Consider the following 13,538-nt stretch of genomic DNA (forward strand, 5'->3'; position numbering starts at 1 on the left):
ACCCCTGACCCATCTAACCCCCCTTCTCCCTGTCCCTTGACTGCCCCCCCAGAACCCCCACCCCTTCTCCAACCCCCCAGCCCCCTTACCGTGCCACTCAGACCAGCGTGTCTTGCTTCGCGCAGCGCCAGACACGCTGCTGCATACATGCTGCCGTGCTCCCCTGCGGAGCCACAGCCCCCCCCCCAGCACCTGCCTTCCAGATTTGAACACCTCACAATTCAGGAGTGCTCAAGCTCAGTTTGGGCAGCTGTTACTTCATTTCTCCCAAATCAAATATACTGATCCACTGTAACTTGCTGTAGAAAATAGGATAAAATTGAGCAAGAAATGCTTCCCAGTGGTTATTAGGACTGGAATTGCTATTTTCAACAGCCATTGCCGTTTGTTTGTTTGTTTGTTTGTTTGTTTGTTTAAAAGGAAGACCGTGATATTGCACTGGCAAATTCCCCATAGAAAGAAAAAGTGGAACAAAATAATAATAAGGGCACCTCAACTTTTTCCTCATTTATGTAGCACAGTCTTATAATATGCATCCAGATATCCTCCAATCACACAAGCTGAAAATTGTTCCACTTTACTGCAGTTCTGTAACCATATGGGAACCAATCCTGTCTGTGTTCTGTGCACATCCAAAATTCCTGCTGAATGACCTGCCCTGGGAATGAGTTACCAGTGACCCAGGCCTGCGGCGGAAGGAGGGTGCAGGGCTGGGGGGGAGAGCCCAGAGCTGGGGCGGCAGGAGGGTCCGGGGGGGAGCCCAGAGCTGGGGCGGCAGGGGGGTGCGGGTCGGGGGGGGGGGGAGAGCCCAGGGCGGGGGGTGCGGGTGGTGGGGGAGAGCCCGGGGTTGGGGCAGCAGCGGGGTGCGGCGAGGAGCCCAGGGCTGGGACGGGGGGCAGCCAAAATTTTTTTTGCTTGGGGCAGCAAAAAACCTAGAGCCGGCCCTGCAAAAGATACTAGGTATTAAAATCTACTGGAGAAAGACATAACATGAACTACTAGTTGGAAGCTGAAGTCAGACAAATTCAGACCAGAAACAAGGCATATATTTTTAAAAGGTGATGAACCATTGGAACCAACTACTAAAAAGTGGTGGATTCGCCGTTTTGAAGTCTTCAAGACTGGATGCCTTTCTGAAAGATATCCTTCACTCAAACACAATTACTGGGCTCAATACAAGGGTATCCGTGTGAAATGTAATGGCTTGTGATATACAGAACATCAGACTGGCCTTAAACTTTATGAATCCGAGTGTTAATTTTTAAAATTTTCTTTACTAATTGTTTGTAGTATTTTACACTGCTAGTTGAAACATACCTAAATGAACTTGTTTCTGTAATAACATTTCAGGTTGATTTTATATGTGGTGGGAAGTGCTACAACATAAACTCAGTTGGAAGGCTTAAGAATTTGACTTGTTTTACATTAAAATCAGCATTGATATACATCAGTCAGATGTAAAATAAGGTGTAGGAATATAAAATGAATCCCCCACAAATACAGTTTCTCTTGTTTATTTTCAAGATCGAAAATAACTTGCTACATTTTGTTGTGGGTTTTGAAAATATGGAACTGTTACAAAAATAAATTGACTAAGTACAATAATTCCTAACAAGTGTGTGTTTTGTGCAGAAATTCATCTGTCAGTACATTAACTAAATATTGACCATTGAAGTGTTTGGTTCTGGAGAGAGGAAGTTGGCATCATAACAATATATTGTTTGCTAGGTAAGAAGATATTCAAAATATGTAAAACATATCTGTGTGAACCTGTTTGTGCACTCTCTTCTTACAGGTCAGATACCCCTCTAATTTACAAAGCTGTACCAAGCTGGTTTGTAAGAGTAGAGCACATGGTGGAGAAGCTGTTGGAGAATAATGGTCAATGCTACTGGTACTGTATCTTGCATATATTTATTATTTCACTTCTGCTTAGTAATACACTGTGATTACTGTCTTGTTTCCTTTCTACCCTTCTGGAGTAAAGTTAGTGAGATGGTGCTAGTGACCAAATCTCCAGGAGTAACTAACCACCTCCAATAATAATAAAGACTTCAAATTGGGTCATAAGATTGAGGCAGTGCTCCTGGCACTAATAAACCTGTTTCTTTGGACAGAATAAAACTCCACATAAATACACACAGTCTCACAGCTGTCTGAAATACCCACATATACATTTCCAGAGAAAAACTAGTTTTAGATGAATTTTTAAGGTTAAGTACCGATCAGTAATTTTGGACAAAATATGTTATAGAGATACTGCAATTATCCCCAAACCAAGGAAATCCAGAGTAAACCTTAAGCTTAAAAGAAATCTGAATGTGTTAAGGTGTGGAAATGCACTATTAAGGCATAACCTTAGCTTTGTCCTGTAGAGATACTATGCAGTAACCTATGATTATGATTAAGTGATTATGTTTATGGTTCCAAATCAGATTAAATTAGTTTTTGGACAGTTGTCTGCATGTTGTCATTACATTGCAGAGTTACAGTTGTTTTTTTGTCTTAACTGTGCAGTTCAAAAATTTTAACAAGAAACAAAATGACAACTCTGTGATCATATATATATAACACACTGAATTAATCATAGGACTGGAAGGGACCTCGAGATGTCATCTAGTCCAGTCCCTGCACTCATGGCAGGACTAAGTATTATCTAGACCATCCCTGACAGGTGTTTGTCTAACCTGCTCTTAAAAATCTCCAATAATGGAGATTCCACAACCTTCCTAGGCAATTTATTCCAGTGCTTAACCACCCTGACAGGAAGTTTTTCCTAATGTCCAACCTAAACCTCCCTTGCTACAATTTAAGCCCATTGCTTCTTGTCCTATCTTCAGAGGTTAAGAAGAACAATTCTTCTCCCTCCTCCTTGTAACAATCTTTTATGTACTTGAAAACTGTAATCATGTCCCCTTTCAATCTTCTCTTTTCCAGTCTAAACAAACCCAGTTTTTTCAATTTTCCCTCATAGGTCATGTTTTCTAGAACTTTAATCGCTTTTGTTGCTCTTCTCTGGACTTTCTCCAATTTATCCACATCTTTCCTGAAATGTGGTGCCCAGAACTGGACACAATACTCCAGTTGAGGCCTAATCAGCGTGGAGTAGAGTGGAAGAATTACTTCTCGTGTCTTGCTTACAACACTCCTACTAATACATCCCAGAATGATGTTTGCTTTTTTTTTTGCAACAGTGCTACATTGTTGACTCATATTTAGCTTGTGGTCCACTATGACCCCAAGTTTGTTTTCCGCAGTATTCCTTCCTAGGCAGTCATTTCCCATTTTGTATGTGTGCAACTGCTTGTTCCTTCCTAAATGGAGTACTTTGCATTTGTCCTAGAGTTTCATCCTATTTACTTCAGACCATTTCTTCAGTTTGTCCAGATCATTTTGAATTATAATCCTATCCTCCAAAGCACTTGCAACCTTTCCCAGCTTGGTATCATCCGCAAACTTTATAAGTGTACTCTCTATGCCATTATCTAAATCATTGATGAAGATATTGAACAGAACCAGACCCAGAACTGATCCCTGTGGGACCCCACTCGTTATGCCCTTCCAGGGTGACTGTGAACCACTGATAACTACTCTCTGGGAATGGTTTTCCAACCAGTTTTGCACCCACCTTTTAGTAGCTACTCATAGGTTGCATTTCCCTAGTTTGTTTATGAGAAGGTCATGTGAGACAGTGTCTAAATTAAATTAAAAAAAATTAAATTAAATTAATGGAGATATCCTATCTCCTAGAACTGGAAGGGACCTTGAAAGGTCATTGAGTCCAGACCCCTGCCTTCACTAGCAGGACCAAGTACTGATTTTGCCCCAGATCCCTAAGTGGCCCCCTCAAGGACTGAACTCACAGCCCTGGGTTTAGCAGGCCAATGCTCAAACCACTGAGCTTTCCCTTCCCCCCAAAAGCTTTACTAAAGTCAAGATATACCATGTCTACGGCTTCCCCCCATCCACAAGGCTTGTTACCCTGTCAAAGAAAGCTATCGGTTTGGTATGACACAATTTGTTCTTGACAAATCCATGCTGACTGTTACTTGTCACCTTATTATCTTCTAGATGTTTGCTAATTGATTGCTTTATTATTTGTTCCATTATCTTTCCGGGTGCAGAAGTTAAGCTGACTGGTCTGTAAATTCCCCAAGTTGTCCTTATTTGATTTTTTTATAAATTGGCATTTATATTTCCCCTTTTCCAGTCTTCTGGAATCTCTCCCATCTTCCATGACTTTTTCAAAGATAATCACTAATGGTTCAGATATCTCCTTGAGTATTCTAGGATGCATTTTATCAGGCCCTGGTGACTTGAAGACATCTAATTTATCTAAGTAATTTTTAACTTGTTCTTTTCCTATTTTACCCTCTGATCCTACCTCAGACAAACAAAGAAGTCATTAAGCACCTCTGCCATTTCCACATTTTCTGTTGTTATTCCTCTTCCCCCCCACCCCCCTAATTGAGTAACGGGCCTACCCTGTCCTTGGTCTTCCTCTTGCTTCTAATGTATCTGTAGAATGTTTTCTTGTTACTGTTTGATCTTGTTTTGTGCCTTGGCCTTTCTAATTTTGTCCCTACATACTTGTTATTTGTTTATATTCATCTTTTGCCAGAAGTAACCAGCAGCCAGTGTCCTCCCTATGAGAGAGCCATATCCTCCTCCCCCAGGTGGTGTGACAGCAGTCCTCTGTAGCTGGATAGCTTGCTCAGCCTTGGAAGTCTCCATATGAATACTGTCAATGAATTCCTTGTGGGCACGGATGCTTCCTAACCATAGCAATTATATTATGACTCCCTCCCAAACTCTCCTGTTTTGTGGTCCCTTATTTGTGGTCGCTTAGCCTCTGTCTTTTAAGGACTTCTCTCCTCGGTCAGCCCTACCGCCTCGTTAATCACACTTCTGAAGAAGTGAGGTTTTTACCCACGAAAGCTTATGCCCAAATAAATCTGTTAGTCTTTAAGGTGCCACCAGACTCCTTGTTGTTTTTACAGAGGGAGGGTGATCACAAGGCTGATTGAGGCTGATCAAGGATGATCCAGGGAACAAAGGCTCAAACAATCCCCAGACACACAATCCCAACTGACCCAGTAACTGAAATAACTGAAATAACCTGAAAGAGAGATTAAAAATACAAACAGCCAAGCAAACTCACTCACCCCAAGGTTAGTACTCGCACCTTGTTTCTTCAGCAGGGGGATCTTTGGTTAAAAATGGGTATCCATGGCAAATAAACCAAATAATACTTTTAATATATAAAATGATGTCTTACGGGGAAAAATATTAAATATCCATGTACTATAAGTAACTAAGACTTGACTGAAGGGATAACAGAAGAGGGAATTATTGGAGATGGCAGCCATTTTGACAGGCTGAGATTTTGTGACTCAGCTGTGTGCTGACAGCACTCAGGTCTGTCATTCTGCCCACTGATACAGCATTTATTGTTCCAAAGATTGTTGTAGTGCCTTCCTTCCTTCTCCCACCCCAATATAAGTCCATGATAAGAAGGTTGAGAGGAAAAGGGAAGAGAAGACCCTCTCAAAATGTACCCTCACAAATGGGGGGAGGGAAGAGGAGCAGAATAGAGAACCTTTTGGGTGTACAGTGTTTAAATACCCTGGTGATAAGACAGCTGAGAGTGAAGGCTTTAGTGCTGTATACTCTGGGACTCTCAAAATGTAGCCAAGTTTGAGGGGCGACTTGAATTAATTTCTGCCATCCCTGCGCTCCTTTTTAGCAGGTGGATAGCAATTAAGATCTCCCTAAATAGCTGTTATGAAACTCAGCTTGCATGGAAGATTTTTTTTAAAGTGATATGCCTGCTGTGAATATTAATTGACATGAGAGAAATTAAGCAGCTCCTTATTGTAGATTATCCAAAATGCTTCAGAGGTGACTCATTAAGTGTGCGGTAAGAAAATGAACAGCTTGGATTTATAAGGTGGTTTTATACTTAATGTTGCTTTCAGTTTTTAGTAGCAGAGCATACTGCTGTTCCACTTTTGGGAAAAATAATGGAAGGAGGGGGTACAAGTGTTTTGCCCTCTGCTTGAATTAGCTTTTACAAGAAGTTTTTACTGTTCTGATGACTGAGAATGAGTATACACGTTGATTTGCCTGACGTCAATGTGAAAACTACAGTTGTTTATTCATTAATAAGGAAAAGGAGTGTTCCAATAGTAAAAACAATATCTGTCTAATGGGCTTTTAATCTTGGTATGGGAGGACATGTAGAGGTAGAACTTGAAGGTATATTCACCAACGGCAACATTCATCCTGATCCAGGGGATCTCCACTTGAATTCTACTTAATCATCATGTTGAGGATTTAAGTGATGACTACAGCTGTATGTACATCATTTGCACTGGAGATAAACTTGACCCCAAATGTTGACAGCTGTCGTAGAAAAGATAGGCTTATGCTAATAGTATAAGATACTGAAGAAAAGTATGCCAGTAATTTTTAAAAAATTTACGCTTCCCCCATCCAATGATTTTGTTAATTGACAATATTCATAACTCTTAATAATTAAAAGAAAGTAGTTTGTCTTATTTGGGAAAAATTGTCTGTTCAGACGACACACATGCCATGACTTAACTGAACGCCTTTTTTTTTTTAAAGGCATCCTGTAAAAGCAATGATGTCTTATGGATTGGCATAATTTCATTTTTGTGGCTTCACTGACACAGGGAAGCTTGTACTTTTATAAATGTCTTGTAAAATTATGCTGATTTCTCTAGCATGTGATTTCATAAAAAAAATTTAAAGGCATCCAGGATATAGTATTTAAAAAAAAAAAAAATCTTTATGTAGCAAAAACGATGTGAGTTTTAGACTCTCTCAAAAAAGGCTGCTCAGTGAAAACATTTCCCTTCTGTGTGTACCATAAGTCTCACTTACGTGTACGACAGACTTTGGGGCTTGATTTCAGAGGTGCTGCGGTCATTTCCCGCTGACTTCGGTTGTAGGCACTCAGCATGTCTCAAAATCAGGAGCTTTGTGTTGGAGGGATTTGGCCATTTTGTTACGGTCTTGGGAGTAGGACCTAACTTTTTAAATTCTGATTTGGGTTCTTGAGGGCTTCAGCATCTCCTAAAACCAGGAAAACTGGAGATGAATGCCTTTGGGGCTGTATTAACCTTTGCAAATGAGATTTATGACTGCCTTGCTTTTTTAATTCAAAAAAATGACTGTTAAGAATATTGTCCCTTAAGAATGCTCTCTTCTTATAGATGTTGCTTTTGACAAAATAGATTAAATTTTAAACATAGTTTGACAAACTTTATAACCTAATTGAATTCCTAATTAGTTTTTTAATGAGTTAACTTACCATTAATACATTTTTGAACAGGCATGGCTTTAAAGCTAGCAACTGTCTTCATTTTGAAAAATGAGCTAGTAATATCTTGAAAGAATGCATGAGCAAATGGAACAGTACTACTTCGAAGTTAAGTAGGAGCTCAGCTTTACAAAAACGCTTCTCAATCTCCTATGACTGAAGTTGGTTGTCTACCCATTTTACAGCTAGGGAGGTGGAAGTACAGATGTGTGACTTGCCAAATGTCTTGGAGCAAGTGTGGTAAAACTGGTAAACAAAACTCAAGAGCCCTGATCCCCAGTGCCAATAAGTCACGGTCCCTTACCTAAGACTCTGCTCCATGAACTTTTCCCCTATGTTCCTATACAAAGTTAGAATTGCTGGAATTACAGTTCATGTTGTAACCTTGGCCAAATCACTTAATCTTGTTGCTTCAGTTTCCCCATCTATAAAAGAGGGATAATACTTCCCTACCTCACACTGGAGTCGGAAGTCTGTGTAATTTATATTTGAGTTGATGAGGACTGTAGAAAAGTGTGGAAATAAACAGAAGAGATATGCTGAGTCAGCTGTTGCATGTAAATTTCAGTTTTTAAAAGGTCTCCCTTTCTCACCCTCTCTCACCTACTGGTAGTACTGTGATTAAGTTTGGCCAAAGAGTCCCCACGTGACTAGTTATCAAAAACTCTATCTTCAGGCAGGACCCACCAACTTCCAGATCAGGCATTCTTTGTATCTAAAGTAAAAGCCCCATCATAGGGGGGAAAGGAAGAATGATGGAAGGGGAGACAGACAGATGCAAAAGACAATAAGTGACTTCATTTTATTTTTAAAACCATCCTAACCTGTTACATTTCCCACCTGCAGGAGGCTTGATTGCACAAAGCATTAGATCAGGGGTCAGCATTGTTTTCAAAGAGGGGAAAAAAATATGACCAATCGGTGTGGTGGCCAGCACGTCCCTGTGGCCCGTGGCCACATTGACCGGGAAGGGCAAACCGTGGCCGTTGGGAGCTGCAGGAGGCCGTGCCTGCGGATGGTCAACGTAAACCAAATGTCTCGCAGCCCGCCAGTGGATCACCCTGATGGGCTGCGTGCCGAAGGTTGCCGACCCCTGCATTAGATAATGGGAAATTCTGAGAGAAGACTGGTCAGCTAGTTCTTACCTTTTCTCCATCTTGTCCCCAACTAGAAGCAAGGTCCCAAAGTCATATTTTTTTCTCTGAAAACAGTCCCATCGTTTATTAAATCTAGTGCAAAAATCTATATTGATAATTTTGCAACATTAAAAGCAGAAAGTCAGAACATGTTAAGGTTCTAACAATAATTGCTTTTCATGCTTATAATGCATACCTGATATTTTTGATAATTAGTGATTAAGTTGAATATAAACTTAATTACTGTAATAATCAAACATACTATGGACCAGATCACTAGCTGGTACAACTGTAGTCTGGGCTCACTTGCACTAGCTGAGGGTCTGGCCTCCTGAATGTGATGGTATATTACTGTAGCTATATACTGGTTTTGCACTTTTTGGCTTGCGAATTTTGCAAATTCACTTGTTGCAAATTTAACTTTCAGTGTCAATTTGATGTTTAATACTTGAAAAGATAGAAGTTTGTTTTTATGGATGAGAAAGCTAAACCTGGGGATTTAACTTGTTTTAACCCATTGATTTAACTTGAAGGTTTTACTACACCTCTTTCAACTTCTAGCAATAAAATTAATTCCGTAAGTCCCTTTTTTTGCTGTCTATCAGTGAAGCTTTAGTTAAGAATAACAAATGGATATTTTCCCCCATGTAAGCTGTTTAATTTTAAATGTGAAAGTTATATTTCTTTTATTTGGCATAAGTAGAGACTTTTTTAACCAAACACCTGTAACTTCCTACTTTTTCTAATATGATAATAGAATTGTCATTTTGTGTCTATATGATCGAATATATCTTATGGTTCATGTAATCTAAATGCCAATTAAGTTTCCTTTAAGGCATCCACAATTGCCTAAGCATATAGCAAAGTCCAACACTAGATGGTAGCATTTACTGGGGAGAACGCAAACTTCCTTCTGTCATCTAGGCTGGGATGCAAAAGAAAACAACTGCAAAAGTAACTCAATGTATGTGTTATTTTAGCACAATGTAAGTGAGAGGGCATTATCACTGGTAAAAATCAGATTTAGTGTAGATTAGAGTAATTTAAGGTCTTTTCTAGCAATCCTGACATGCACCTGGATTCTGATTCAATATATCTGCTATTCCTGCTCAAGGACTCTAGAGCAGAGATTACCAATTGTGACAATCTGTGGCAAATGTTCTTTCTCCCTAATGAAGTGGCCACAAAAAAATTCCATGTCACTTGCCAATTAAGGGATTATTTGAAATAAGGACTTCAGATTTGGAAGACTAATTGACTAACCTACTTTTAACACCAAGTCTTTAGAGAATTTATTAAATTATCAGTAAATACATTATGTTGAATGTCTGTCCTTTTATAAGTCTGTAAAAATATTAATGTATATGTGTTAAAACAGGCTAATTAATTTGTACTCCAGTGTAATGTACTTTTGCATGCAAAGGTCAAAACATTTTAAAGAAAATGGTGTGGAAAGAGTAGAGTGAAGGCTTTATTTCAGTAAGTGAAAGGTTGCACTTGAAAATGCAAAATTTTCAGCATCATTGGCCAGATTAGGATGATAAGAGTAATTAGCATAGTGTCTGCATCGTGCAAAGTAAAAATCTTTGAGGCTTGCTTGTGTGTGCACTTTATATAAAATGAGTCGGTTCTCAAACTTTTTCTTTCTGAGCCCCCCCTAATATGCTATAAAAACTCCATGGCCCACCTGTGCCTCCACAACTGGTTTTCTGCATATAAAGGCCAGGGCCGGCATTGGGGGGTAGAAAGCAGGGCAATTGCCTGGGGCCCCACACCACAGAGGGCCCCACAAAGCTAAGTTGCTCAGGCTTCAACTTCAGCCCCAGGTGGCAGAGCTCAGAGCCCCGGGCTTGAGGTCTGCACAATGGGGCTTTGGCTTTCTGCCCTGGGCTCCAGTGAGTTGAACACTGGCCCTGCTTGGTGGACCCCCTGAAACCTGCTTGTGGCCCCCCAAGCCCCTGGTTGAGAACTGCTGCTCTAAAGTGTTTGTTGCTACGAGAAACGGGGTAGGATACAAAAAAGGCTGAAAATACTAATAACTTCAAAAATTAGTAGGGCATATATGGAAAGAATACAGTTTCCTTTTACTGAGGTGACCCTAACTCTTTGTGTAGGGTAGATGGCATGTGGACTATTGTAATAAACTTCCATGAGTTGGAGGGGAGAGATTCTTTTCTTGAAAATTCTGCATGTCTTTGCAAACTGTTGATTTTTTTTTTTTTGTCTCTATTAATCCCCTTGCTAGCAGGTTAAATTAGGTCTATGATATAGAATTGGAGCTAATTAGTGTCAGAATGGCATGAGAATTCACTTACTTTTCTCCTTGAATTAAAACAATTAAAAATTAATTTGAGGCACATTGAGAGTTGGTTATTGTAGGATAAATTAACATAAAGGAGATTTTAGATTCTAGAGTTTTTGAGGTCTAGATGCCTGTTTAAAAAGGCAGTGACTGTAAATGTTATACTAAATTCAAACTATTTTTTCAACCAAAATGTGTTTAGATTTTGAAGAAACGGTGTTTGAAATTGAGGGACTAGTGCCATTTATTAGATTCTACTTACGCCTCCATTAATACAGCTTATTTGTGATGTGCAGCAACCACATTAGTTTCTGGTTTTATGATTTGCTTAAAGAGAGAATTCCCATTATGCCAAAGGGCAGATTAGTTTTGGGCCCCAGATAAGATTGAACAAATGGACATTTGAGACCTAAGCTAGGATTTGAGCTTGTAGAAGAGGAAGAAAACTAGTGCAGTAGCTTACTCCTCCATCATACCATCTTTCTTATTCTAGTTAAGGTAATTCTCTTTTCCCCCCTCTAACTCTTAAAATAGTGGATGGTTAAATGTTTGGCTGCTGCACTAAATTTCAGGATGTTAAAAATGTATGTCTTAAAATAGCTCATAGCCCAAGGAGCTTCTTTTAATCATTAGAAATTTATCAAGTGAAACTTGATTAACTATAGCTAAGTTACTGTGGCTTTCAGAAGAATGTAGTGAATAAAAAATAGTTGATGGATGAAAAAGAATTAGTATATATTAAATATTTAATGTACTTAAAGCTATATAATCAGACATATAATTTCAGCTAACAGTTAAAGTTGTTTTGGTGGTAAAGTAAGTGACATTTCTGCTATAGAAGTATTTGACAGTACTATTTACTTAAATATTTACACTGTTGTCTTCAGCAAGACATAGAAGAAATAGCGATGAGACAGTAGTCCTATATCTCGTGCTGGGAGGAAGAAATGGAGAAAGGTGTAGCAACTCATTTAGTGCTGCAGTGCACGTATGAGCTCTGGAGCAGAATGAGTTTAAATCAATATTTAGAATTACAGTATGAGCACTGTAGAAACATTTCAAAGTAGGCTTGTGAAAAAGGAACAGCTGTCTTAGTCTTTCCTGTCAATCATTTTTATTTTATCATTATGTACTTCTTTATAGTTTTTACTCCTGCCCATCAATTTTGAAAATAAAAAACATGTTGCATTAGAAAGTACCTGAACTGATTCTAACCAGTATTAGTCTTCAGAATGTTTCTGAATGGGGATGCAAATTCTGACCAGATCAGCAACAATGAGTTAATTATTTCTATGTTAATATATAATTCAGGGCTGGAGCCACTCTCTGCTCTTCTTCCCATCCTACACATAAGGTCACACAGGCTTAGACACCTTATATCTTAGACACTGCAGTATTTAGACTTGGAGGACAGGGGAAACAATTTTCCTGTAGAACTTGGCTGACAAAGTTCCTGTTCGAAGGACTTTATATCCCATTGGCCCTCATTGCTTGCTTTTTGCCAGTTTAAATTTTGGCATTAGATTCTTAACTTGGGAAAAGGATGCAGACAAAGAAAAATGATAGTTCACAGTGAAAGATTGAGGGGAAAGTAAATCTGGTTTCCATAGAACCTTCTTGCAGAAGCCTGAATTAAAATTTCACTGAAGAAAAGCCTACTCATGTAATTTATAAGGTTTTACATCACTCTGGCAATGTTGGGGCCTTAAAACTTTTACAGGTTTTTATGTTCCTGGGGGAATTGTCTGAGAATGGGAACAGTTAACTAACAATAGAATAATTAACAATGTTACTATGCAGATAGGTTGCTACATGTCTGCCTCAGAGAATGAGATCAATTAACCATCAACAGCAGCATTAACAAAATGTGGTTTTTTTTTACAAAAGCTATTTTCTTTAACTTAAAAACAAACAATTTTCAGTAACATGATACTAATGTTTAAGTGGTTTTTTTTTCAATTCTCAAGAAGTTAAATTTTTCTAGGCAGGGTGCTACATTTCTGCCTCAGGGACAGAGCCTTCCTCCTGCATAACAAAAAGACCTACCCTCCTCCACGCCCCTCGAGCCACAATATCAAGAGAGAGAGACAGTGTCTCTCGCGCTTGTGGGCTATCTCCACCCCCTGATGGTGATCAACGTCTCGCCTGCAGGCACGCATGCCCAGCCTCCCTCCCCCTGCAGTGATTTGCATCTCTGAAGCTGCTCCAGGAATGCTGGAACAGACGCACTTCCGGGGAAGAGAGACGTGTCCCCCTGCAGATTTATTTTGTGTTTTTCTGCGTGGGGGGCACAGAAGTATGCGGGCCATATTTTGGGGGGGATGGAAGAGCAGAGATGAGGTCTCCAGAAAGGGAATGGGTATCTTGGACAGATAGTCTTGATCTTTCTTCAGGTACTACAGGAAGAACATTGAGTATCTTCTTTCCCTTTTGTGATTGGAAGAGCATTATGTGTGGCCAACAGGCTGGGAAATTAAGCTTTGGAAAATTAACTCAAGGACTGTTGCTATTCCCTGCAACACAATAAACACATATTTGCATAGATATTATTTGGAATAGTTAGTATTCAGTTCACCATTCTTGTAAAAGTTCTAAATAGAAGGTGCTCCTGATATTTTCTGAAGTGCAGAAAAGCCAGATGTGTCAGACTGAAAAATCAGTAGCTATTTCTGTTGAAACAAAACAAAGGGACAGAGCATCACCTGGCAGAACGATTAGCTGATTGGTAAGATGGTTGTTAGGATTTGGCATT

At 39.4% G+C, this 13,538-nt stretch overlaps 1 protein-coding gene across 1 annotated transcript in view; it reads left to right on the plus strand.

The window, feature by feature from the left end:
* IARS1 (isoleucyl-tRNA synthetase 1) overlaps positions 1-13,538 on the plus strand; it is a 213,352-nt gene that overhangs the window by 81,072 nt on the left and 118,742 nt on the right. The window contains exon 14 of the mRNA XM_065408763.1: positions 1,796-1,894. Coding sequence (XP_065264835.1) covers positions 1,796-1,894 — 99 coding nt within the window. The remainder of the gene's footprint in view (positions 1-1,795; positions 1,895-13,538) is intronic.

This window comes from Emys orbicularis, chromosome 7 (assembly GCF_028017835.1).
Source record: "Emys orbicularis isolate rEmyOrb1 chromosome 7, rEmyOrb1.hap1, whole genome shotgun sequence".
NCBI classification, from domain to species: domain Eukaryota; kingdom Metazoa; phylum Chordata; order Testudines; family Emydidae; genus Emys; species Emys orbicularis.